Raw genomic sequence first — 26,031 nt, forward strand, 5'->3', positions numbered from 1 at the left:
CTGTCCTGGGCTCAAGGGATCCTCCTGCCTCAGCCTCCTCTGGCATACATAGCTGGGAATATAGGCACATGCCACAACCTAATAATAAATATTTATAAAATATATATTTAATAATAACATATTATAATAATATATATTTAATAATAAATATTTTTTATTTAAGCCACTGCTAGTTGCCTAGTCTGTTATGTACAGCCTAACATGTATAATATAAATATTATTTATGCATTAGAATATTTAGTGTAGCCATCATGTTTGCATTTGTTGATTAGTAAACATATGGTTATGCTTCATTTGTTCCCTTTCTGGAATGACTGCTAGAAAGTTGAACAGGTTGTATGGAAACCTTTGGAGCAATCTAATATTTCAATTAAAAAGGAAGAGAGAAACATACAGACTACTACATTCACTCTGTATAGAAACATCATTAAAGAGATCCATAACCAGGAATTGCCATCATAATATGAATGTGACTTTTAAACCCAATACTTTCCTAATTCTAGTCCATCTCTTACATTCTCTGCTGTTTAAAAATAGCTTTATTGAAAGATAATTCACATACTATACAATTCACAGTTCCTCTTTGAAAAGAATTTGCATCCTACTTTGTGGAATGAAGACTATCAAGTTTAACCTTTCTAACTAGATAGTCTCTATCTCTACATTTACCATGTCCAAGACCAATCCCTCCACCCTTGATTCCTTATCTCCTGTGTGTTTACTTCATCAAGAGTCTTTAATGTCCTTCCATTTATATAAAGAGCTACTTCTTAGATAGGCCTTTCCAAAGGAGGCATAGCAGTGGGGTGTGACACAAATGTGGTTAGCTAAGCCCTGTGGTCAGACAGTAAGAGGTCTGTGCAGGGCAAGATTACTGACTAGACCCAGGCAGCAGGGCTTGGCAAGTTTAGGAGACCGAACAGGCTTTAAAGCTTCTTTTAAAGGTAGCAATCAAGGTCAGAGAAGCAAACTAATTAGACTTTTCAAAACAGTGGTCCTGAGCCACTGCTAGAAAGGACTTGTTCCCTGCAGCCTAGGAAGCCACTGCCTTTTTATCTATTGTAGTGTAGGTATTCTCCAGTCAGCACCTTTCCCTGTGAGAGCCTTGTAGACATTAGGGCAATTTAAAAACTTCTTAGTCCCTAAAATACAACCAAACAAATATATTTAAAAAGAAAGATTGAAGGAAAGAAAAAGAAAGATATTGTCTTCATCTGTTCAAGGGTTCTCAGTCTCCAGGTCAGATTCAAGCCTCCAATTGAGTCCCTCATGGCAAGCTAATTCTTCAGAGTCTTGTCATTTTCTTCATAGATTTCCTATTCCAGGACCCCGCTTGAGAAAAGGGCAAAAAGTAAGTAAAAGGGCAAAGACAGTTTACACAGTGAAGGTCTCCTTATGTCTTCATCATCTAATCTAACATTGATAACCTCCACTTTACCAAAGTACATTTCTGACAGTCACTAATGACTTTCTAAAATCCTAAATCCGATGTTCTCTTAGACTTCAATACTTTTTACTCTCTGAGCAGCAACCTTTTTTCCCCCCCAGGCACTTCCTGAAATCATTATTCCTCAATGCCCCTCCCATCCACCTGACTGCGTTAGAAGAGTTGACCCCTTGACTACTAATATTGGGTAGTCACTAAGCTTTAGTTCTCAGTTCTCTACTCCACTTTCTTCACCTTCTACCTTGGAAATCTCCTCCATTCCTGATGCTAAACTCTTGACAAAAGATAGCTCTTGGTTTTGTATTACCTGCTCTGACAGCATTCCTGAGCCCCAATCCCATCTTCCCAACTATCTTTTGTAATAGATGCCCCATGATTACTTCAACTTTTATTGCTGAAATTAGTCTTAGCCTTACCTACCCAAAATGGCTTATCCTACTATTTTCTCCCTATCTTACTACATTAGTAAAATACCATTTCCTTAGTCATCCAACCCTGCTAATTAGTGGCTAGTTTCCACTACTACTTTTCTTTTCTCTCTCTTTTTTTTTTTTTTTTTGAGATGGAGTTTCACTCCTGTTGCCCAGGCTGGAGTGGAATGGCGTGATCTTGGCTCACTGCAACCTCTGCCTCCCGGATTCAAGCGATTCTCCTGCCTCAGCCTCCCGAGTAACTGGGATTACAGGTGCCTGCACCATGCCCTGCTAATTTTTGTATTTTTAGTAGAGACAGGGTTTCACCATGTTGGCTAGGCTGGTCTCAAACTCCTGACCTCAGGTGATCCACCCACCTTGGCCTCCCAAAATGCTGGGATTACAGGTATGAGCCACTGCGCCCAGCTTCTATTACTTTTCTAAAAGAAATCTTCAAAATGCTTTCCTCTTTTTTTCCAGGACAAAAACTTTTCTAGAAAAAATATTAAGCAAACAAATGTAATATGTCAGACACCAGACTGCATTATCTATAATAAAAAATTTGAAATATGTAAAACTACCATTATATATTTTAACATTTCGTTTTTTAAAAATAGAGATGAGGTCTCTCTCTATGTTGCCCAGGCTGGTCTTGAACTCCTGGTCTCAAGCTATGCTGCCTTGCCCTTCCAAACTGCTGGGATTATACGCATGGGCCACTGTGCTTGGTCAAAATATTTCATTTTAAAGAACACAAGCTTGAGGGTGAGATTTTTTTTCTTCCGAGAATTATATATAGTAGAGCAAAAATTACTTTTTCACTTACAGCAAAAGATGTTTCTTTTATCTACCTTTAGTTCTTTAGATTTAGAGAGCAAAAGACCCTACTTACTAAAAATCCATTATTGTTTAATTAAAGCAGTATGTGCAAACCTGGAGCTTTCTCTCTTTGGATGCTTTAAATCCAGGAATTATAATCAAAAGCCTCTGCAAAGAGAATATGGAAGTGTTCTAGAATACAGGGAAAGGTATTGTGGATATTTGCATTTCTAGCAATTTCAGTGACAGAAATGAGTGTTTTCAGAAAGCTGCTTACTGAATTTCTTTCTTAAAAAAGTTCTCTCTTTTTTTCCCTTCTGCTGTACAGGGAATGAAAACTCAGCAGGTGAAAGATTAAGCAATTCAGCCATTCCTCAACTCTGCTTTCTTCTATTCATTCAGAACTCTGTTACATATTTTTCTGTAGAATTTTCACCTTGTGTCTATACTTTTGTTTTTAAAAATCCTTTTCTGGCTGGGCGCGGTGGCTCATGCTTGTAATCCCAGCACTTTGGGAGGCCAAGGCGGGCGGATCACGAGGTCAGGAGATCAAGACAATCCTGGCTAACACAGTGAAACCCATCTCTACTAAAAATACAAAATATTAGCCGGGCGTGGTGGCGGGCGCCTGTAGTCCCAGCTACTTGGGAGGCTGAGGCAGGAGAATGGCGTGAACCTTGGAGGCGGAGCTTGCGGTGAGCCGAGATGGTGCCACTGCACTCCAGCCTGGGCAACAGAGCAAGACTCTGTCTCAAAAAAAAAAAGTTTAAAAATCCTACTGCTGGCAATTAAAGTTAGTTTTGTCAAGTTATGTATTAAGCACCTTTCAGGAATCATATTCTTGCTTTTCTCTAATCTCTAGTGTTCTTCTCTCTGTTAATTCACATGCTTAATACTTTCTAAAGATGCAGGAAAACTGGAACTCTCATGTTGGTGGGAATTTAAGTTATCATGTGTTAGTCTTGTTATCCAAAGTGACAGAAATGGAATTCAAGCGAACTTAAGAAAAAAAAAAAAGTAGGTAGAGGTTGGGCACGGTGGTTCACACCTGTAATCCCAACACTTTGGTAGGCCAAGGTGGGAGGATTGCTTGAGGCCAACATAGCATGACTCATCTCTCTCTCTCTCTCACTATATATATATATGTAAAGTAGGTGGGGAGGATTTTGTGCTCACATAATTGGGTAGGATGGACATTAAACAGGACTGGACCAAGAGTTCAAGTGAGGTTGTCATGGCTTCCCTTTACTCCCTGTAGTAAGTATCAAAAATGGAGTTCAGCTCAACTTTTCTTTCTTCATTCTTCCTAAAACACTCAGGGGTCATTTATGTTCAGGGACAATGTTTAATTACTTCAAAAATGCAAGAGTTCCCTGCTAGATGCAGCAGAAAATCCTGGAGAAAGATTCTGATTGACCCAGCTGGGGTTCATCCCTGAGTCAATTACAGTAGCCAGGGAAACAGAGGTGAGGCAGTATAGACCTGCCTGGGAAAGGGCATGTGTTCTGTGTTGCCAGGCACAATGGACTTAAATCCCAGCTAGCTGTGTGACCTTGGGAAATTACTGACCTTTACTGTTTTCGTTTCCTTATCTGTAATCTAGGGATTATATTGTAAAGATTACATTATGTGTAGAAATACACAGAACAATCCCTGGCAAGCAGAATATATTGCATAAATCTTACCCAGTAGTTTTATTATCGGTCATGTGTCTTTCCTTGTGGTTTGAGTGGGAGGGGTTGCTGTGAGTAGGAGGTGGTAGTGGAGATGGAGAACAGTGTAGAGTGTTCGTTTTTTCTCCTGTATAGAGGCAGTATACTGTAACAGTTAAGAACTTCTGCCTCTACCCCTTACTATGTGACTTGGGCAAGGAAATTTACTCTGTCTCAGTTTCCTTACTTGTACAAGGAAGAAAATAATAGGGGAAAATAATGGGGGAGGAGGGAATAATAGTATCTATCTCTTCAGGTTGACATGAGAATTAAATGAGTCAATACAGAATGCTTAGAGTAGTACTTTACTAAATATTCACTTGATGTTAATGACTACAATGATTACACAATTGATATTTCTTTTTAATTTGCCCATGGTATCTAACTGGTATCTATACTGCTAGACTTGGTTCCCATGTCCCACTTTGTGAAATGTGTAGGATTTATGTAATCTACTTCTAATTAGCTCTCTGATACTTGCCAGACTTATAATCGTCTTCACATGGGAATTACTACTGGAATTTGGACCGTTCCCTTAATTCAGTGTAGGGCCCTGGAGCCTATGTGTTTGCTAACGAGAGGTAGCCCAGGTTGTGGTTGTTCATTTCTTTTTATTCATCTCTCTTGTCAAACTAAAACAAAAGAAACTGAGCCTCAGAATTAATATAGAGTATATTTGGGCCAAAGTAGAGAACAGCTGCCTGGGACACACTTCCAAATTGTCTTGGGAAGTGCTCCGTTCAGATCTTTGCTACAAGCAGATTTTTTTTTTTTTTTTTTTTTTTTTTGAGACAGAGTCTCACTCTGTCACCCAGGCTAGAGTGCATTGGCGCGATCTCCGCTCACTGCAAGCTCCGCCTCCTGGGTTCACGCCATTCTCCTGCCTCAGCCTCCCGAGTAGCTGGGACTACAGGCGCGTGCCACCACGTCCGGCTAATTTTTTTGTATTTTCAGTAGAAACGGGGTTTCACTGTGTTAGCTAGGAGGGTCTCAATCTCCTGACCTCGTGATCCGCCCACCTTGGCCTCCCAAAGTGCTGGGATTACAGGCGTGAGCCACCGCGCCCGGCGCTACAAGCAGATTTTTGAAGGCAAAAAGGGGATAAGGAGTGGGCTTATACAAAGTTGTTTGTCAGGAATTCTCATCAGTTCACAGAAATAACATTGATTAGAGATTGGCTATACATTGTTGAGCTACAGTGTGTTATACTGTCCAGAATGTGGCATTGTTAGATTAATTTATAGTTACTTGTAGCAACAGCTAATATAGCTAGTAGTTTCTTTTTTTTTTTTGAGATGGAGTCTCACTCTGTCGCCCAGACTGGAGTGCGATCTTGGCTCACCACGCTCTCCAGCGGGTTCGAGCGATTCTCCTGCCTCAGCCTCCCCAGTAGCTGGGATCATAGGCGGCTGCCACTACTACGCCTGGCTAATTTTTGTATTTTTAGTAGAGACAGGTTTCATCATGTTGGCCAGGCTGGTCTCGAACTCCCAACCTCAGGTGATCCACCCACCTCGGCCTCCCAAAGTGTTAGGATTACAGTTGTGAGCCACCGTGCCCAGCCACGAAAGCAGTTTCAAGAGATTACATAGTTCAAAGAGAGAAATAGGATATGAATGCTGTCTCATTTTAATGCCTTCCTGGGCCTGATAATTTAAAAGGGCTTACATTCCTCATACAAAAAGTGTGTGTGACCAGGCATGGTGACTCACACCTACAATCCCAGCGCTTTGGGAGGCCGAGGTGGGTGGATCACTTGAGCCCAGGAGTTCGAGACCAGTCTGGGCAACATGCCAAAACGCCGTCACTACAAAAAATACAAAAATTTGCTGGGCGTGGTGGCGTGTACCTGTGGTCCCAGCTACTTGGGAGGCTGAGGCAGAAGGATCACCTGAGCCTGCCAGGAGGTCAAGGCTGCAGTGAATCGTGATGGTGCCACTCCACTCCAGCCTGGGTAACAGAGTGAGATTCTGTCTAAAGAAAAAAAAAAAGTGTGTGTCTGTGTGTGTGTGTGTGTGTGTGCACGTGTATATAATTCTTTTTTCTTTGTCACTCTCTAGCAGCTATTTCCACTTCCCTCAGGCAGAAGAGATAAAAAATAAGAATATACGGTAGTTCCAGTTCACATCTTTCTTTTCTTTTTTTTTTTTCTGAGACGGAGTCTCGCTCTGTCTCCCAGGCTGGAGTGCAGTGGCGCGATCTCGGCTCACTGCAACCTCCACCTCCTGGGTTTTACGCCATTCTCCTGTCTCAGCCTCCTGAGTAGCTGGGACTACAGTCATGCACCACCTACGCCCAGCTAATTTTTTTTGTATTTTTAGTAGAGATGAGGTTTCACCGTGTTAGCCAGGGTGGTCTCGAACTCTTGATCTTGTGATCCGCCCGCCTTGGCCTCCCAAAGTGCTGGGATTACAGGCATGAGCCGCCGTGTCCGGCCTGTTCACATCTTTCTAAATTTGGATTATTTGTACAAATTCTTTTTTTTTTTTTTTTTTGAAACAGGGTCTTCCTCTGTCACCCAGGCTAGAGTGCAGTGGTGCCAATCATGGAACATCGCAGCCTCAATCTCTTGGGCTCAAGCGATCCTCCTACCTCAGCCTCTGAAGTAGCTAGGACTACAGGCATGCGTCACTACCCCAGGCTATCAAATATCTATTTAACCTATATTATTCCTGATGAATTTTGCTGTAGGCAAGGTTGTTCTTGGCGGTAGAGGCAAGTTTCCAGAGCAACTAACATCTTCGTTGCACAGAGACCCTCATATTATTTTTATGAGATAATGAGGTTAGAATGCTTGTGAAATTCAAGCAGCATACTCCCCTTGATTTAGGCTTAGTTATGAGACTAAGAATTTCCCTTACTGCTAACTTCCCTCATCTATCAGTGTTGGCAGTGGGGACTGAAGCCCCTATAGGTGGATCTAGTGACAGAGGCCCTGGGAGAATAGGGATTTTTTTCTTTTTTTTTTTTTTGAGAGGAAGTCTCGCTCTGTTGCCCAAGCTGTAGGGCAGTGGAGCAATCTTGGCTCACTGCAACCTCTGCCTCCCAGGTTCAAGCGATTCTCCTGACTTAGCCTCCCAAGTAGCTGGGACTACAGGCACGTGCCACCACACCCTGATAATTTTTTGTTTGTTTGTTTGTTTGTTTATGAGACGGAGTTTCACTCTTGTTACCCAGGCTGGAGTGCAATGGCATGATCTCGGCTCACTGTAACCTCCACCTCACAGCTTCAAGCGATTCTCCTGCCTCAGCCTCCAGAGTAGCTGGAATTACAGGCACCCGCCAGCACTCCTGTCTAATTTGTTGTATTTTTAGTAGAGACAGGGTTTTACTACGTTGGCCAGGCTGGTCTCAAACTCCTGACCTCATGATCCACCTGCCTCGGCCTCCCAAAGTGCTGGGATTACAGGCATGAGCCACCGCCCCCAGCCCTAATTTTTGTATTTTTTAGTAAGACAGGGTTTTACCATGTTGGTTGCTGGACCTCAGGTGATCCGCCCGCCTGGGCCTCCCAAAGTGCTGGGATTACAGATGTGAGCCACTGCCCCCGGCCAAGAACAGGGATTTAGATTGGTCTATTTGGGGTCGGGGAGGAGGGTAATGACAAGGATTTCAAGAAATCAAGAGTGGGCAAGAGGCATGATTATTTCCCAATCTGAGCTAGCTTCCTATATGCTCCTTTTCTTCCCAAGAATCTCAGAATTTGGCCTGCTTGGGTTTCTTTACACCATCACCACCCACTGACTCTTATAAAATTCCCCCTCTTCTTGAGATCGTGCCACTGGTCTCCAGCCTGGGTGACAGAGCAAGATTCTGTCCCAAAAAAAAAAAAAAAAAAAAAAAAAAAAAATTCCCCCTCCTCTTGAAGACTAGCATTGAAAACCAAAACTTATCTTTGGCCTGCCAGTCTCAGAAACCACATGGCACTTCGGTTATGTAAGAGATCTTGCTGCTAGTAATAATGCAAACTATACAATAAAAGACTTCCTTTATTTTATTTTTAATTTTTTATTTGGTTTTTAAGAGACGTGATCTATTTTACCTAGACTGGACTTGAACTCCTGGACTCTCAACGATTCTCCTGCCTTAGCCTCTTGGGTAACTGGGACTACTGGCGCTGCATACAGCAAGACTTTTTTTTTTTTTTTTTGCAGAGCCATCCTTTCTCTTATTTTTTTTAGAAACTAAAAAAGAAAACCACCGAAGCACACAGTCAGTGAGCATTCAAAGGATGGAATGATATAATTCAATTATAGTTGAGGGGATAATTAGACTCAATAATTCTCCGGGATTTTTTTTTTTTTAAGACAAGGTCTATTGCCCAGGTTAGAGTACAGTGGCGTGATCATAGTTCACTGCAACCTGGAACTCCTGAGTTCAGGGATCTTCCTGCCTCAGCCTCCCAAAGCGCTGGGATTGCAGGTGTTAACCACTGCACCAGGCCCTTCTCCTGGATTTCTTGGATTAGCAGGTGGATTTGTGAGTCTTGGGTAGAAGGAATGTGGAGACTTTGAGCAAGTGGAATGGAGGCATGCAGTGCTGCCTTCTAGACTCGCAGTAAGGAAACAGGAAGAGGAGGATGAGGGGCAAACAACCTAAAATTTACTTTCACCTCCTCCACCTTCTTATTAATCTTCCCATAAGGTCAGAGTCATGTCAAAGTTGCACAATAAATCAGGAATAGATTTAGGATTCGACAGAACCTTATTAGGGGAATTTTATGACATTAGGAGATGATCTGTGAGGAGCAGCATCTTGGAGGCAAAGGGAATTTTGTTTGTTTGTTGTTTTTTGTTTTGTTTTTGGGATGGGGTCTTGCTCTGTCGCCCAGGCTGGAATGCAGTGGCGCAAGCTCTGCTCACTGCAAGCTCCGCCTCCCGGGTTCACGCCATTCTCCTGCCTCAGCCTCCTAAATAGCTGGGACTATAGGTGCCCGCCACCACGCCTGGCTAATTTTTTTTTCTGTATTTTCTGTAGAGACGGGGTTTCACTGTGTTAGCCAGGACGGTCTTGATCTCCTGACCTCATGATCCGCCCGCCTTGGCCTCCCAAAGTGCTGGGATTACAGGCGTGAGCCACCGCGCCCCACATCTTGTTGCTCAGTTTTATTCTAATACGTGAAATGCTCTTCAAAACTAACAACTGGGCAAAATAGAATGAGTAAACATGTTAAATTATGAACCAGCCACAGAATTTATGTGGGAGCCACACAAGTACAACAATCCTGGTTCTGGGTCTAAAATATAAAATTAAAAAGCACTTGAAGTATAATTTGAAATAATAAAAGACAAACTGTAGGTATGTTAGACCTCAAAAAATAAATATATTTTTTAAAAAGACAAATTAAGTTTTGTCCCTTATCTTATGAAAAGCCTGGAATACATAATGAAATTCATTTTTCAAATAAGTTTCGGGTTTTTTTTTTTTTCCCCACATCAGATGGGTAATGTGCAGATGATGGCGCAACAAGGTTTGAGGGAGGGACATCTCACACAAGTGTGAACACACAATCATCACACTTATGAACTAAAAAGTATCTCGTAAGTAGCTTTTTATTGTAAGACAAAGTAAATGTACATTGCAAAAAAGTAGTAAAAATAAAAGGAAATAAATTTACTAGTACTCCTCCCACCCAAGTATTATTATAGTTTGAAGTCTTTATACTACAACAAAAGGGGGAGTTTCTTTCTTTTCTTTTCTTTCTCTCTCTTTTTTTTTTTTTTTTTTTGAGTTTCTCTCTTGTTGCCCAAGCTGGAGTGCAATGGCATGATCTTGGCTCACTGCAACCTCCGTCTCCCAGGTTCAAGCGATTCTCTCGCCTCAGCTTCCCAGTAGCTGGGATTACAGGCGCGTGCCACCATGCCAGGCTAATTTTTTAATTTTTAGTAGAAACTGGGTTTCACTATGTTAGCCAGGCTGGTCTCGAAGTCCCAAGCTCAGGTGATCCCCCCGCCCCCACCTCGACTTACCAAAGTGCTGGGATTACAGGCGTGAGCCATCGTGCCCGGCCTATTGGAGAGTTTTGAGGGTTTTTTGTTTGTTTTGAGACGGGATCTCACTCTGTCACCCAGTCACCCAGGCTGGAGTGCAACGGGGGTCTTGGCTCACTGCAACCTCCGCCTCCCGGGTTCAAGTGATTCTCCTGCCTCAGCCTCCCAAGTAGCTGGGATTACAGGTGGGAGCCACCACGCCCGGCTAATTTTTGTATTTTTAGTAGAGAAGGGGTTTCACTATGTTGGCCAGGCTGGTCTCGAACTCCTGACCTCGTGATTCACCCTCCTCGGCCTCCCAAAGTTCTGGAATAACAGGTGTGAGTCACCGTGCCTGGCCTATTTGGAGAGTTTCTATACACATTCATGCAACATTTACAGAACACCGTGAATGGGTGGGACTGGTGCGGTGCTAGACATTAAGGACAGACTTGTGTCCTGTTCCTCTGTATTCCAAAGATACTTACGGTATACAGGGGGAGACATATAAACAGATGTTTGTCAATTATAATACAAAACTTGTGTCAAAATACAATGAGAGTTGAATCTCAGTTTGTAGCTGTGACTCTGATCATTCTGGAATTCCTCGGTTCTTTTCCAAAACAAACGCTCAGCGCAGGGCTGGTGTGTTGTTATTACCAGCACTATTTCAAATCACGTGTTAAGATAACTTAGGCTAAGAAAATACCACTTTCCTACTTGTCAAGTGTTCGAGCCTTTCAAAAACCATCCCGTTTAGGGACTTGGAAACACGCGCAAGGATGGAGAAACCATTAAGCTGCTAACGTAGACGTTTCAAGGGTCGCATTTACTTAGAGACACTCGGGTCGCCCGGGGGAGCGGTGCATATTGGGACTTGTAGTCCTACCAGAACCGAGGAAACTGCAACTCCATTTAGGATGCACTTCTCCCCTTCAAATTTTCTGGCCCATCAGTTAGATTAAGCCCTAACCTAAAGCACAACTTACCACATCTCACTCATTCTGGGTTCATCAGGCTTCTGCCAGGCTTATCAAGTTCAAGCTCAAACGCACGGCGTTCTCCTGTAGAAGCCTCAAAGAGATTGGCTTATTCTCGGTGGTGGGCGGAGCCCTAAGTGGACCGGGGGTCAGGATTGGCCAGTTTCTGACTAGAAGAGGCGTTTTTATGTTCACTTGCTGATACGCACGCTGTGGTAAAAAAGTGAATTCTTTACCACAGTAGCGGCTGCCCCGAGCGAAGTCTCGCGATATTTCGGCCGCAGGGATCCAGAGGCGCGTAGTGAGTGGCAGAGGACTGTGGGGGTGGCGGGCACCGGAGCCGGGAAGGGACAGGTCAGGCGGGGAGTGCGAGCGCGTACTGCTTGCGCCACTCGGGCTGGGTCAGGAGCGGCTGCCCGAGGTCTAGAGGAAGTGTGTGGACAGCGCGGCCTTCCTGGCCGGTGAGGGGACCCTGAGCTTCACCTGGGCTAGCGCGGGGAGTGACAGGTGCGCGAAGGAGCGCGGCGCTCCGCCCTCTCGCCGACCCGCCCCCTCCGGGCCTCGCCCTCCGGGGCTCGGGATGAGCCGCGGGCCCCAGCTGAGCGGCTCCGGCTCCAGGCGCCTGTCGATGCTTCTGCCGTCGCCACCGAAGAGCGGCCGCCGCCCCTGAGGGAAGGAGGGAGGGAAGCAGCCGCTGACCCGTGGCATGAGCTGGATGCGGTGTCCGTTGCAGGACTAGGGCGTCGACATGAACCTGCACCAGGTGCTGACCGGGGCTGTGAACCCTGGCGACCACTGCTTCTCCGTGGGCAGCATTGGCGACCAGCGCTTCACGGTGAGTGAGGGAGGCCCTCGCGTCGCCCGTGGTCCCGGCCTTTGCCCGTCATTCTGGGCCGAGCTTGGCCCAGAACGACGGGCAGAGGCGCGAGCGCCTTGTCTCCCCAGGGGGGTCCTTACCACCCAGAGCCCGGCAGACCTGGCCCTTGAGAACTAAGGAAGCAAAACCATGTCGGTCAGTGAGGTACTGTATGGAGCCTGAACTCAAGTTAGAATATTTTGTAGGATTTTTAAAGTTTTTGGTCTGTCTGCCTTGGGCCAAGGTGCTTTGCCAAAGTCGTTTGTCCAAAAATCTTTGTTGAGTAACGAGTTGGGGGCTTTTTTATACCATTCTATAGGTTCAAATTGTCAAATTTAGGAATAGTGGAGATTGGTTTCATTTTGTATTCTAAGTTAAGGTCAAGTGTCTTTGTAGTTAAAAAGTGGGTGTCTCAAAACAATTACCAATTGTTTGCTATCAACAACTAGCCTTGAGAACAGTGCTTTTCATTTATTTTCTTTTCAAATTCCCTGAGAAATAACTTCGGAAAGAAAAAAAAGCCTTTTCATTTTTAAAAATATTTCTTGGATATTTTACAATAACCTGGTAATCCCAGGTTAAGGTTGCTTAACTTGCTTTTCATTGGTCGCATATTGACAAGAAGAGGGCACCAAATTTCGGGCTACTTGTCAGTATAGTGGCATTTTTCTACCTTAACTATAGGTTTTTTTTTAAAATAACAATTTCAAAATATAAGTCAGTAATTGCACATGATACTTTTATCTACATAAATTTATAATGCTAATGATTTTTGCTACAATTTGTGTAGATACCTCTTTAGTTGTGATTAAAAGTAAAACTTGTCACTGCCTGGGAATACTAAGTGCTGTAGGCTTTTTTTCTTTAAAAAAAAAAGTAAAACTTAATTTTGTATAAGTGACACAAAGTAAACAACGTAACCAATGCCCCAGGTTTAGGAGTCTTAAATTTCTAATCTTTTTCTCTGCTTTTAATTTTTCTCTGGTCTTTGTTGGTCAGAATAAATAATACTCAGCATTTAAAATGGTGGAGGCATTTAATGCCTGAATTGTACTTTTAGAATTGTGCCAACGAGCATTTTGTTTTCAAATAGAGACTGTACCTCCCCTTTAGATTGACTCATATACATCTTAATTATCGGGATTCCAATTCTAAACGTTTGCCCAGCCTGAATACTTGGGAAAAGAGTGAGCTCTGAGGGTCCCAGTGAGCAACTATAGTTTCCTTACACCTGGGCATTGCTCTCTGCTCTTGCTGTTTGAGAGGAAAGTAAACATCATCCTTAGAAGGTTTTCCTAGTGGGAAATTATAGGATAATATTGTTGCATTCTCTGTCATTTCCTAAATTTATATGAGTGCTTTCTCCAGTGTAAATTCTAAGAACTTTTGCTTTTAAAAAAATTTTGAAATGAGGTCTCCCTCTGTCACCTAGGCTGGAGTGCAGTGGCGGGATCACAGCTCACTGCAGCCTGGACCTCCCCGGCACAAGCCGTCCTTCCACCTTAGGCTCTTGAGGAGCTAGGACTACAGATGCTAATCACCACGCCTGGCTAAGTTTTCTATTTTTTGTAGAGAGGGGTCTCCTTATGTTGCCCAGGCTGGTCTTGACTTCCTGGGCTCAAGTGATCCTCCCACTTCAGCCTCCCAAAATGCTAGGATTAGAGGCGTGAGCCACCATGCCCAGCCCTAAGAATTTTTTCTAAGAAGGCATTCACAATCTGTGTAAGCAGTGGTGTGAACTTCAAAGCATATGCAGTATGATGGCCTATTTATATACCTGGATGCATTCCTCTATAAAACCTTGGTGAATGTCTGTGTATTATTTTTAAGGAGAGATCAGTTAATGTGCCGAGGAGGATTAGATAGATGGTCATCCTGTACCATCATGTAGCTTGTTGCTCAGTTCTGCTGAATTTTAAAGTTCATTTCCATTGAGTAGGATTTAATCTCCCACCAAGCCTACTGCAGATTTCTTCCAGTCTCTGGAAGCATTCAGTAAATAAACTAAAAATAAATTTTTAAGTATAAAGAGAGTTCAGCTCTCTTTAGTTTTGATGGAATTTTAAGGATTTAACAGTCATGGTTTTCCTTTGCAGCCTGTCCATCCTTGACTCTTTTAAGTTGCTTACGCTCATTATCCTGGACACTTATATACACCTTAAATTTTTCTCTCTTGAAATCGCCCTTTTTTCTTGTCTCATGTTAAAAGGCAGAATCTATTGTTTACTTCTTGAGTTGTCTTTTTTTTTTTTTTTTTTTGAGACGGAGTTTCGCTGTTGTTGCCCAGGCTGGAGTGCAATGGCGCGATCTTAGCTCACTGCAACTTCCGCCTCCTCTGTTCAAGAGATTCTCCTGCCTCAGCCTCCTGAGTAGCTGGGATTACAGGCATGTGCCACCATGCGCTGCTAATTTTGTATTTTTTAGTAGAGGTGGGGTTTCACCATGTTGGTCAGGCTGGTCTGGAGCTCCTGACCTCAGGTGATCCACCCGTCTCGGCCTCCCAAAGTGCTGGGATTACAGGCGGGAGCCACTGCACCCAGCCTTGAGTGTTGTTTTTAACCTCTTTTGATTTTGACTTTTCTTTGATAGGAAAATAGTAAACATTAATGGTAGATGGTATGTGAAGACTAAAATATCCCTCAGTTGCATTTTACTTGAAGTGGAGCATGACATCTTCCTCTTGCAGTTCCCCTTGAAAAATTCTTTTATTCCTTTTGGTACTTTGTGCTTTCTTTTAGGACAGTCCTGTTTTTGTAATTCCTCCCTTTGCATGTTTGCAGATAACTTACGTGTTCTTGGTTTGAAAGATTACAAGATGTGAGATCTTGTTTTACTCATAAAGCCTGACAGGTTTTAAATGGAAATGAAACTGAATGCCACTTCTCCTATTTTCTAGATTTGAAAATATGAAATTACCAACGTAGGTTAGTCTACTTAAGTATTAGATACTTTTTTACTACCTCATCAGGCATCAAGCTGTTTTGACTTTGCTCTTAGTAAGAAAACCTCTTGTGGGCAATGACCATCTCTCCTGTGCTTTCAGAGCACTTTCTTTGCGTCTTTATTCTGTCATTAACCAGTCTTGCCTTGTGGATTGTATGTGTATGACTTCCCAGGCTTCATTGTGAGCACCTAGAACAGTGATTGAAAGAGTGTTTAAACCTAACAGTAAGGTCATTACTTGGAGTTGATTTCCAATGTGGTCCCTTTTAATTAGCTGCTTATCCATTAGCAAGTTATACTCTTGGAATTTCTTTTTTTCTCTTCTGTAAAATGGGACTAAAAGAGTATTATTCATAAAGTTGCTACAGGAAAAAGTGCTAAGCTGTACGTCCATGGTTTAGCACATGTAAAACTCTCAAAAATGTCAGTTTTCATAAAATTAAGGTTATATTTATTGTAATGCCTAACAATAGAAAGTACTTCATAAATCGTGGTTGAATTAATGAAAAATGGATAGAGAAACCTTATAATAATATAATTATTAATTGCTACATTTAAAAATAGCTTTAATCATTTAGATTTGAGTCCAAATAAAATATTCCTGTTAGTTTCTTTTTTTTTCTTTTCTTTTTTTTTTGGAGACTGAGTATCACTCTATCACCCAGGCTAGAGTGCAGTGGTGTGATTTCAGCTCACTGAGATGAGCCTCCCGGGTTCAAGCTATTCTCGTGCCTCTGCCTCCCAAGCAGCTGGGATTACAGGCACACACCACCACGCCCAGCTAATTTTTGTGTTTTTAGTAGAGACGTGTTTCATCATGTTGGCCAGGCTGGTCTTGAACTCCTCACCTCAAATGATCCACCCACCTCGGCCTCCCCACGTACTGGGATTACAGGCGTGAGCCACCGCGCCCTGCCTGTTAGTTTCTTTTTCAAAGTCAGTTGTTAGGCATTTTATCATCAACATCAAGTGAGCAACTAGGGGAGACTTTAGGTATGCTAAGCAAAAATTATTTATTTTTTCCTTATTTACTGGAATGCTTCCTTCATGCCTTTTTCCTTGTTAATTTCCTACTGATCTTAGTATGTGAGAAATCTGGTCTTTTTAAAAAAACAAACAAACAAACAAACAAAAAAAATGGAGGCGGGGGTCTCCTTATGTTGCCCAGGCTGATGTCTAACTCCTGGGCTCAAGTGATCCTCCCGCCTCGGCCTCCCAGGCTGCTGGGATTACAGACGTGAGCTGCCATGTCCAGCCTGCAATTTTTGTTTTTAGAATTAAATGTATTCTGTTTATAAAAGGCAACAAGTTAAAAAGAAGACTAGTTAATTAGAATCTACATTTATAGATTCTACTTTTATGCATACTATTGATATGATACTTTTTTTTTCTTTTTCTTTTGTGGTTTATCCATACTTAGGGTTGAAACTGTGATTTGAATGATATGGAAAGGGAGATAATTTCCAAGAGACAGAAAGATTGTGCCAATATATAAGACTAACTGTCTCTGATTTGGAATTTAAACATCTTAGCTATGGGAGGGAAAGCAAATATGTTATAGCTCCAATTTCCCTTTAGTATTAGAAAACTCAGTGTTTCTAGCTAAGGGAATCTAGATTAGAAATCAAAAGACTGTAATTATGTGAGTGTCATTAGAGAAATAGGGCTGAATAAGTAGTCGTCTTCAGCTTTCTGTAATAAGCATCCTTGAGTTTAGCTCTGTTTTGTTCACTTTAAGGAAACCTTTATTGGTAGAAGTGTGATTGCCAAATTGGGAGGATGGGAAGGTGTTTTTTTTTTTTTTTTTTTTTTTTCTGAAAGGGGGCATGTGAATCTTTTTTGGTGGGGAGAATACAGAAGGGGAAAGATTGCTACTATTCACATGTGAAGTAAGAGAAAGATGTTTGTGGTTCATAAAATATTGCAAGTACTAAAGTGGACTTCAAAATATGTTGGCCTGTTTTAAAACATAAAGTTTTACAGTGTTTAAGTACCTTTAAAATCATTGAAATGATAGTAGTTCTCAATACTTTATTATATTTTAAAGATAATAATTGCTGCATGCCAAACTTAAAACCTATGTCATTTAAATAGGACATATACCAGAAAGGAATTCTTTGGGGGTGTTTACCTGGTATTGTTGATTAAAACTAGAATACTGACTGTTACAGCCTTGAATTTTATTGAAATTTAGAATATTTGAGAAGATTCTCTGCCAAAATTTAAAGTTGAAAGTTATATGTTGATTATATGCTTGATAGCACACATGTGACTCAGGTCTTCCTGTGCATCGTGTTTATTCTTAAAGTTGATAAACCTAATGTATGTGCCTAATAGAAGGATTTTCATTTGTCAATTTAATTTTATTGGTTAGTAATAGATTATTCTGATTACAGATCTTTTATTATTTTTTAATTAAAACATTTTTAAATAAAAAGAGATGGGGGTCTCACTGTATTGACCAGGCATGACCAGGAACTCCTGGCCTCAAGTGATTCTCCCATCTTGGCCTCCCAAAGTGCTGGGATTACAGGGGTGAACCAACAGGCCCAGTGCTATTTTATTTTATTTTTTTGAGGCAGGATCTTGTTATATTGCCCAGACTGGTTTGGAACTCCTGGGCTCAGGTGAGCCTCCCTGTGATTACAGGTGTGCCCCACTGTGCCCAGTGATGATAGATCTTTTGACAGAAGCAGCTGGTGACATCGACAGTTTATTTGATAAGCCAGTGCTGCTATTATTGTTTTGATAACCTTCTATATTATAGTCAGGGCACCTTGAAATGAGTTTTTGTGAATAATTTATTTTAGACATCTGTAAAACCAGTTTTACATTCTGATTTAGAAGTTTCATGTATTGTATTACATCTTAATCTTAGGTTTTTTTTTTTTTTAAGACAGGGTCTCACTCTGTCACCCAGGCTGGAGTACAGTGGATCTCAGCTCACTGCAGCCTCTGCCTCCTGGCCTGAAGCAATCCTCCCACTTTAGTCTCCCACGTGGCTGGGACCACAGACACGTGCCACCATTCCTGGCTTTTTTTTTTTTTTGTATATGTGTGTGTGTGTGTATATATATATGTGTCTGTGTGTGTGTGTGTATGTGTATATATATACACACTTAAAAATACATGTATGTATACATATATACATTTATTTTTTAAGTGTATATGTGTGTGTGTGTGTGTGTGTGTGTGTGTGTGTATATATCTGTACTTACCTGGCGAGACCCTATCTGTACTTAAAAAATATATACGTGTGTGTGTGTATATATATACGTGTGTGTGTGTGTGTGTGTGTGTAGATATATACACACACACACGTATATATTTTTTAAGTACAGATAGGGTCTCTCCATGTAACCCAGGCTGTTCTCAAATTCCTGAGCTCAAGCAGTCCACCTGCCTCAGCCTCCTAAAGTGCTGGGATTACAGGTGTGAACCACCATGCCTGGGATGTTTTAGGTTTTTATTTAAAATCAGGTAGACGGATTATTTTTTATTTAAGAATTTAGTGGTACAAGGATTATTTTAAAATCATGCACAGCCCATTCTGTTTCATTTATTTTTTTAAAACAATTTTTTAAAGATGAGGTCTCGCTGTGTTGCCAGGGCTAGTCTGGAACTTCTGGCCTCAAGTGATCCTACTGCCTCAGCCTTCCAAGTAGCTGGGACTACAAGCCTGTGCTACTGCACCTGGCTCATATTTTCACTTTTATTTTCACAAACTTTCTAGTATTAAGGAGAACATCGAAACTGGAGATTTAGTATGCCCTTTTCTTTTAGAAATGAGACCACTTATATGGACTTGGAGCTTGAATTATTTGTCCAGCCACTGATGCCTCTGTTCTTAGCACATATTTGTGAGATATTTATTTTATTTATTTTTTTGAGACAGAGTCTTGCTCTGTCACACAGGCTGGAGTGCAGTTGTGGGATCACAGCTCACTGCAGCCTCAATCCCCTGGGCTCAATCAGTCTTCCCACTTCAGTCTCTGAAGTAGCTGGGACCACAGGTGTGTGCCACACCATGCCCAGCTAATTTTTTATTTTATGCGGAGATGGGGTCCCACTATGTTGCCCAGGACTCCTGGGCTCCAGTGATCCTCCCACCTTGGCCTCTCAAAATGCTGGGATTACAAGCATGAGCCACTGCACCCAGTCTGTGAGATATTCAGATCAAGGAGTTCATATCATGCCTGTGTTGCAAGATGAAGATAACTATATGGAAATCAGACTTTAATTCTTGACCTTATTACCTGTTGTTTCACAGTTATTGCTACACATTTTAACTTTACAATTTATATAATTTAGCATGAGTTAATTTAGCAACAGTCTTTGTTGCCAGTATCCTTTAACTGTCTGGACCCTTTTTGTTTGCGCCAGTCTGATGAAATTCCACACACTTGATCAGTCTCATGTTCTTTCTTGTTCCTGTATATCTCATGAGCACTACTAGACTATGTAAAGAAATTCCTGTGGAAAATAAAGTCATGTTTGCCAACCTCAAATGGGACCTCAAAGCTTTCCAGGAATCCTCCCACCAGTCTGCTCATTTTTCCTTTCTTGTACCTTCTGAAACCTCCCACCCCAGTGCTCTCTTAACTCAGATAAACTTGCCACCTGGAATCATTCAGATGGCAGCTCCCTCATTTTTGACTACAAGCTGAAAAATCCACTTATATCAGCATCCATTCTTTCCTTCTCTCCTCCTGGTACAATAAAATAAATGTCCCCCAGAATTGTCCAGGGTTAATCAGTCTTCCTGGTGCCCTGGATCTTGTCTATTCAGGCTGTCTCTGGGAGCTCAGCCCTAAAGTTATCTCTACTTTTTTCTTTCCAGAGGTTCTAAGACATGCTTAAAACTCTCATCTTGAAAAACAGCCAACCTGAAAATCCTTTGCTGCCACATCCCTCTTTATCTTTGACTTCAAAGTCCTTGATTTGTCTGTATTTGTTGCCACTTTTATGTCCTGCTCAATTCTTAACTCACTATACTTTGGCAGCTTTTTTCTCCTTAGTCACTGGTAACCACATTGATGCTAATTTGAATCAACAGATCTCCTTTGTACCTTGCTTTCTCTTTGGCATTTGTCATGTTGATCATTTTCTCCTTCACTTTCATTGGCTTAGTTATACCATACTCGCCCCCAACCCCACCCTCTTAGTCATTCTCAATGTTCTTTGCAAGATATCTTTCTTGTCTGTCCCTTAAATATTGGTGACCGTCAGGCCTACCAGGCCTTGGTCCTCTTCTCGTTTCATTCTACATGCAGCTCCTGGTGTATAGTCTGTGATGGTGAGATCCCTGTCTTTAGCTTCGTATTGATAATTTTAAATACCTCTAGGATTGTTCCACTTGAAGTTGCTACAAATAATCAATTTTAAAATGTTCTGCACGCCTGTAATCCCAGCACTTTGGGAGGCTGAGGCGGGTGGATTGCTTGAGGTCAGGAGTTCTAGGCCAGCCTGGCCAACATGATGAAACCCTGTTTCTACTAAAAATACAAAAAATTAGCCAGGTGTGGTGGTGGGTGCCTATGATCTCAGCTACTCGGGAGGTTGAGGCAGGATAATCGCTTGAACCTAGGAGGCAGAGGTTGCAGTGAGCCAAGATTGCCTCACTGCACTCCATCCTGGGCGACAGAGCAAGACTTCGTCTCAAAAATAATATAAGTAAAATAAAGTGTTCTATACTCAGTCAACTCCCCTACCTTGGTGCACCTTCCAACCCACACCCCAATTTGTTTTGTTCGTCCTCCTGTGTTCATTATCTCTGTGAATGGTTCCATTATCCAGCTATTTTTTTTTTTAAGCCAAAGATTTGGAAATATCCTTAACACCTAATCCTCCCACATTTTTCTTATACAATCAATCAAGCCCTGTAGATTCTGTCTCCTGAGTAATTTTAATATATTTCCACTTGTCTTTTCAGTAGTGCAGTTACTCTGTTGAAATAGCCTTTTAACCTGTGTCCCTGTATTTAATCATACTTGTCTTCAACTTAAACAATATTGCCAGAGGGAATCATTTTAAAAGGCAAATTAGGATAAGGTATGAATTCTTCCCAGTGCATTTTACTGTACTTTTCTAGTCTCTCATCACTTTTCCTCCTCTCTGTAATAGCTGCCTCCCTAAACTGTAGCTATATCTAACGTCTTTCCATTTACACGGTAAGAAACGCTTTCTTATTTTCAAGCCATTTCACAAGCCCTTCAGGAAACTTTTCAATTACCCCTCCCTAGGCAAAAAAGATGTAAATCTGGCTAACTCATCCCTAAAGGCTTGGTTTTGATGTCCCTAGTCAGACTAGATGATCTTCCTATTTGTAGCCTATCTTATAATTCCTTTTTCAGATGTTACCCACTAGAATTGTACTACCTCTAGGGGCAGTGACTTCATATTGCATTCCAAACAGCTGGCAAGGTAGGGCTTAGTAAATACATGAGGACAAATGGGACAAAGAAAACCTGTGCTGGAGTCAGAAGCGCTCCAAGGACTAAGCTGTCTGTTCTGGGCAAGGCAAAGAAGACAGCTGCGTTTGGGCTGCCTCCCCTTCTTCACTCCCAGCTTAAAATCCTCAAAAAGTCAAATCCAGATGACTTCTTGGAAGGCCTTAGGGTAAGAAAGTGTGATTTCAGCTTTCTATTTACTCCCCACAGAAATAGCACTCTTCTTTGATTCATTTAACTAACATTTATTGATGCCATATGTGTGCGAGGCATTGTTTATTGGTAGCTAAAATCTTTACCTGAGTCAGAACCTTTTTAAAATACAACATATTTTAATGTGTAAAAACTGCTTGAGAACATACTTTGACTCAAACATCTTCACACTTAAGTCAATTAACAGGTATATATAGTTGGCTCCTGGTTAGGTTTTGTTTTTATAGGAGGAATAAGAACTCCTAAGTGTTGGATGCAAGAAGTGTAGATGAGAAGTTAATGTGAAGAAGATATAGAGCCGCAGAAACAAAGATTGAAGACCAACTTAGACTTTACCAATTTTAACCAGAGGTACCCTTGCTTAACCTTTTCGTTTTCACTAATGGGGACAAATTGAGACTGCCTGGAGAATTTTGTTCTTATGTGTATTTGAAGGTAGTTTTTGGCCATAAGTTATAAAGGATTTAAGAAAAGAGTTCCTTTGGAAATAAAAATTGAGTTTTTACTGCATTTGGGGTCCTGCTATCTAAAAATATGAGAAAGAATTATGAATAAACATGATTCTTGCCCTTCCTTCAGGAGCCTAAGTTTATTGTTGTCTGAATTGATTGCTGACTGTCATAATTATTTCCCAGAGGAAGTTTTCTTAAGGTTATATACACACACACACACACACACATACACGTATATACATGTTCTTAGAATGTTTTATAAAATCAATTTTTATTTTATTTATTTTTAATTTTTTTTAGAGACAGAGTCTTACAGTGTTTCCCAGGCTGCAGTGTAGTGGTGCAGTCATAACTCACTGCAGCCTCAAACTCTTGAGTTTAAACAGTCATGCTACCTCAGCCTCTTGAGTAGCTGGGACTACAGACATGTGCCACCATGCCTGGCTTATTTTATTTTTTTAGAGACAGGGTCTCACTCTGTTGCCCAGGTTGGAGTGCAATAGTGTGAACACAGCTCACCGCAGCTTCAACTTCCTTGGCTCAAGTAGATCCTCCCACCGCAGTGTCCCAAGTAGCTGGGATGACAGGCATGTCCCACCATGCCTGGCTAATTTTTAAAATTTTTTGTAGATTGGGGTCTCACTGTATTACCCAGACTGGTCGTGAACTCCTGGGCTCAAGCAGTCCTCCCACATTGGCCTCCCAGGGTGCTGGGATTATTTATAGACGTGAGCTGCCATGCCTGGCCTTATTTTATTTTTTAATTGATGCCTAATAGATGTACATGCTTTCAAAGTAAATGTGATAATTTAATACATTCATATAATTTGTAAAGATTAAATCACTGTACTTGGCATATCCAGCACCTTAAATATTTGTGTTTATGCTAGAACTATTTGAATTCGTCTAGCTGTTTTGAAATATACAATAGATTATTGTAAACTACATTTACAGTAGTGATCTGTCCAACACTAGGTCTTATGACTTCCCTCAAACTGTTTATTAGTTCCAATTATTCAACTTCTCTTCGTCGTCTCCCCCAACCTCCTTAGCCCTCTGGTAACCATCAGTCTGCTCTCTATGAGATCCACTTTTGTAGCTCCCACATATGAATGAGAACATGTGATATATTTGTCTTTCCGAGCTTGGCTTATGTCACTTAGAATGACCTCCAGTTCCATCCTTTTTATTGTTTGTTTGTTTTGTCAGAGTCTCAAAAAGGCTGGAATGCAGTGGCATGATCTTGGCTCACTGCAACCTCTGCTTCCCAGGTTCAGGCGATTGTTGTGCCTCAGCCTCCCCAGTAGCTGTGATTACAGGCATGCGCCACCATGCCTGGCTAAGTTTTGTATATACACACATATATATTTTTTAGTAGAGATGGTTCACCGTGTTGACCAGGCTGGTCTCAAACTCCTGGCCTCAAGTGACCTGCCCACCTTGACTTCCCAAAGTGTAGTTCCATCCTTGTTGCTGCAAATGGCGGGATTTCATTCTTTTTAATGGCTGAATAATATTTCATTGTGTACATATACTACATTTTTTTCATCCATTGATGGGCACTCAGGTTGATTTTATTATCTTGGGTACTGTGAATAGTGCGGCAAAAACATGGGCAGATAGATGTCTTTTTGATGTACTGAATTTCATTCTTTTGCATATATACCCAGTAATGGAATTGCTGGATCATACGGTTGTTCAGTTATTAGGTTTTTGGTTTTTTTGAGATAGAGTCTTGCTCTGTTGCCCAGGCTGGAGTGCAGTGACACAACCTTGGCTCACTGCAACCTCCGCCTCCTGGGTTCAAGTGATTCTGCTGCCTCTGCCTCAGAGTAGCTGGGATTACAGGTGTGTGCCACCGCGCCTGGCTAATTTTTGTGTTTTTAGTAGACATGGGGTTTTATGTGAGACAGGCTGGTCTCAAACTCCTGGCCTCAGGTGATCCGCCTGCCTTGGCCTCCCAAAATGCTGACATTACAGCCCTGAGCCACCGTGCCTGACTAGTTTTTAGGTTTTTGAGAACCTGCATACAGTTATCTGTAGTGGTTTTACTAATTTACATTCCCACCAACACAGTACCAGGGTTCCCCTTTCTCTGCATCTTTGAGAACATCTGCTATTTCCAGTCTTCTTGTTAAAAGCCATTTTAACTGGGGTGAGATGATATATGTTTATAGTTTTTATTTGCATTTTTCTGATGATTTGTGATGTTGAACATTTTTTCATATACCTGTTGGCCATTTGTATGTCTTCTTTTTAGAAATGTCTGTTCATGTATTCCCCCCCCCCCCTTTTTTTTTTTAAGACGGAGTCTTGTGCTATTGCCCAGGCTGGAGTGTGGTGGCTCATTCTTGGCTCCCTGCAACCTCTGCCTCCTGGGTTCAAGCAATTCTCCTGCCTCAGCCTCCAGGTAGCTGGGATTACAGGTGCACACCATCATGCCCGGCTAATTTTTGTATTTATAATAGAGACAGGGTTTTGCCATTTTGGCCGCGCTGGTCTCGAACTCTTGACCTCAAGTGATTCACCCGCCTCGGACTCCCAAAATGCTGGGATTTCAGGCGTGAGCGACTGTGCCTGACCTTTTCCCCAAAAGCATTCTTTTTGCTTAAAATTGTTTTGGCTATTTGGGGTGTTTGTGGCTCCACCTAAATTTTAGGGTCATTTTTTCTATTTCTTTGAAGAATGTAATCTGTATCAGAATACCAAAAATACTCTTCACAGGAATGGAAAAAACGATCCTTGGCTGGGTGCTGTGGCTCACGCTTGTAATCCTAGCACTTTGGGAGGCTGAGGCGGGTGGATCATCTGAGGCTGTGAGTTCGAGACCAGCATGTGACCAACATGGAAAAACCCCATCTCTACTAAAAATATAAAATTAGCCCGGCGTGGTGGCACATGCCTGTAATTCCAGCTACTCGGGAGGCTGAGGCAGGAGAATTGCTTGAACCTGGGAGGTGGAGGTTGTGGTGAGCCAAGATCACGCCATTGCACTCCACCCTGGGCAACAAGAGTGAAACTCCGTCTCAAAAAAAAAAAAAAAAAAGATCCTAAAATTGTCTTCTGTGTGGTCATTTTGACAATATTAATTCTTCCAATCCATGAGCATGGAATATCTTTCCATTTTGTGTGTGTCTGCATCAATTTCTTTCATCAGAGTTTTATAGTTTTCCTTGTACAAATCTTTCACTTCTTTGGTTAAATTAATTCCAGCTGGTCACAGGGGCTCACTCCTGTAATCTCATCACTTTGGGAGGCTGAGGAGGGCAGATCACGTGAGGCCAAGAGTTCAAGATCACCCTAGCCAGCATGGTGAAACCCCGTCTCTATTAAAAATACAAAAAAATTAGCCAGGCATGGTGGTGTGCACCTGTAGTCCTAGCTACTCGTGAGACTGAGGCATGAGAGTCGCTTGAACCCGGGAGGCACAGGCTGCAGTGAACCAAGATTGGTGCCACTGCACTCCAGCCTGGGCAACAGAGTGAGACTCTGTCTCAAAAATAAATAAATAAATAAATATAATAATAATAATTCTGGATTTTTTCTGTTCTTCAAAGGTATTGTAATGGGATTGCTTTCTGATTTCTTTGTAAGATTGCTCGCCATTGGTGAGCATACAATGGTGTATGCTATTCTATACACCATTGATGTATAGAAATGCTGCTGATTTTTGTATGTTGATTTTGCATCCTGGAATTTTACTGAATTTGTTCATCCGTTCTAACAGGTTTTTTTGGTGCAATCTTAAGGCTGTTCTGAGTATACAATCATATCATTT

General features: G+C 41.8%; 1 protein-coding gene and 1 non-coding gene across 5 annotated transcripts in view; one reads left to right on the top strand and one right to left on the bottom strand.

The window, feature by feature from the left end:
* Window positions 1-9,824: 9,824 nt before the first annotated feature.
* LOC115934876 (small nucleolar RNA U13) lies at window positions 9,825-9,928 on the bottom strand. The gene has a single exon (XR_004070613.1). It is a non-coding gene; the product is annotated as a small nucleolar RNA U13 (small nucleolar RNA).
* A 1,675-nt stretch (window positions 9,929-11,603) lies between these two features.
* Window positions 11,604-26,031, top strand: part of DMXL1 (Dmx like 1) — a 187,131-nt gene continuing 172,703 nt past the window's right edge. For all 4 annotated transcript variants that reach the window (XM_055387254.2, XM_055387255.2, XM_019028210.3 and 1 more), the window contains exon 1: window positions 11,604-12,175. In XM_055387254.2, coding sequence (XP_055243229.2) covers window positions 12,089-12,175 — 87 coding nt within the window. In that variant the 5' untranslated portion in view covers window positions 11,604-12,088. The remainder of the gene's footprint in view (window positions 12,176-26,031) is intronic.

Source organism: Gorilla gorilla, chromosome 4 (assembly GCF_029281585.2).
Source record: "Gorilla gorilla gorilla isolate KB3781 chromosome 4, NHGRI_mGorGor1-v2.1_pri, whole genome shotgun sequence".
NCBI classification, from domain to species: Eukaryota; Metazoa; Chordata; class Mammalia; order Primates; family Hominidae; genus Gorilla; species Gorilla gorilla.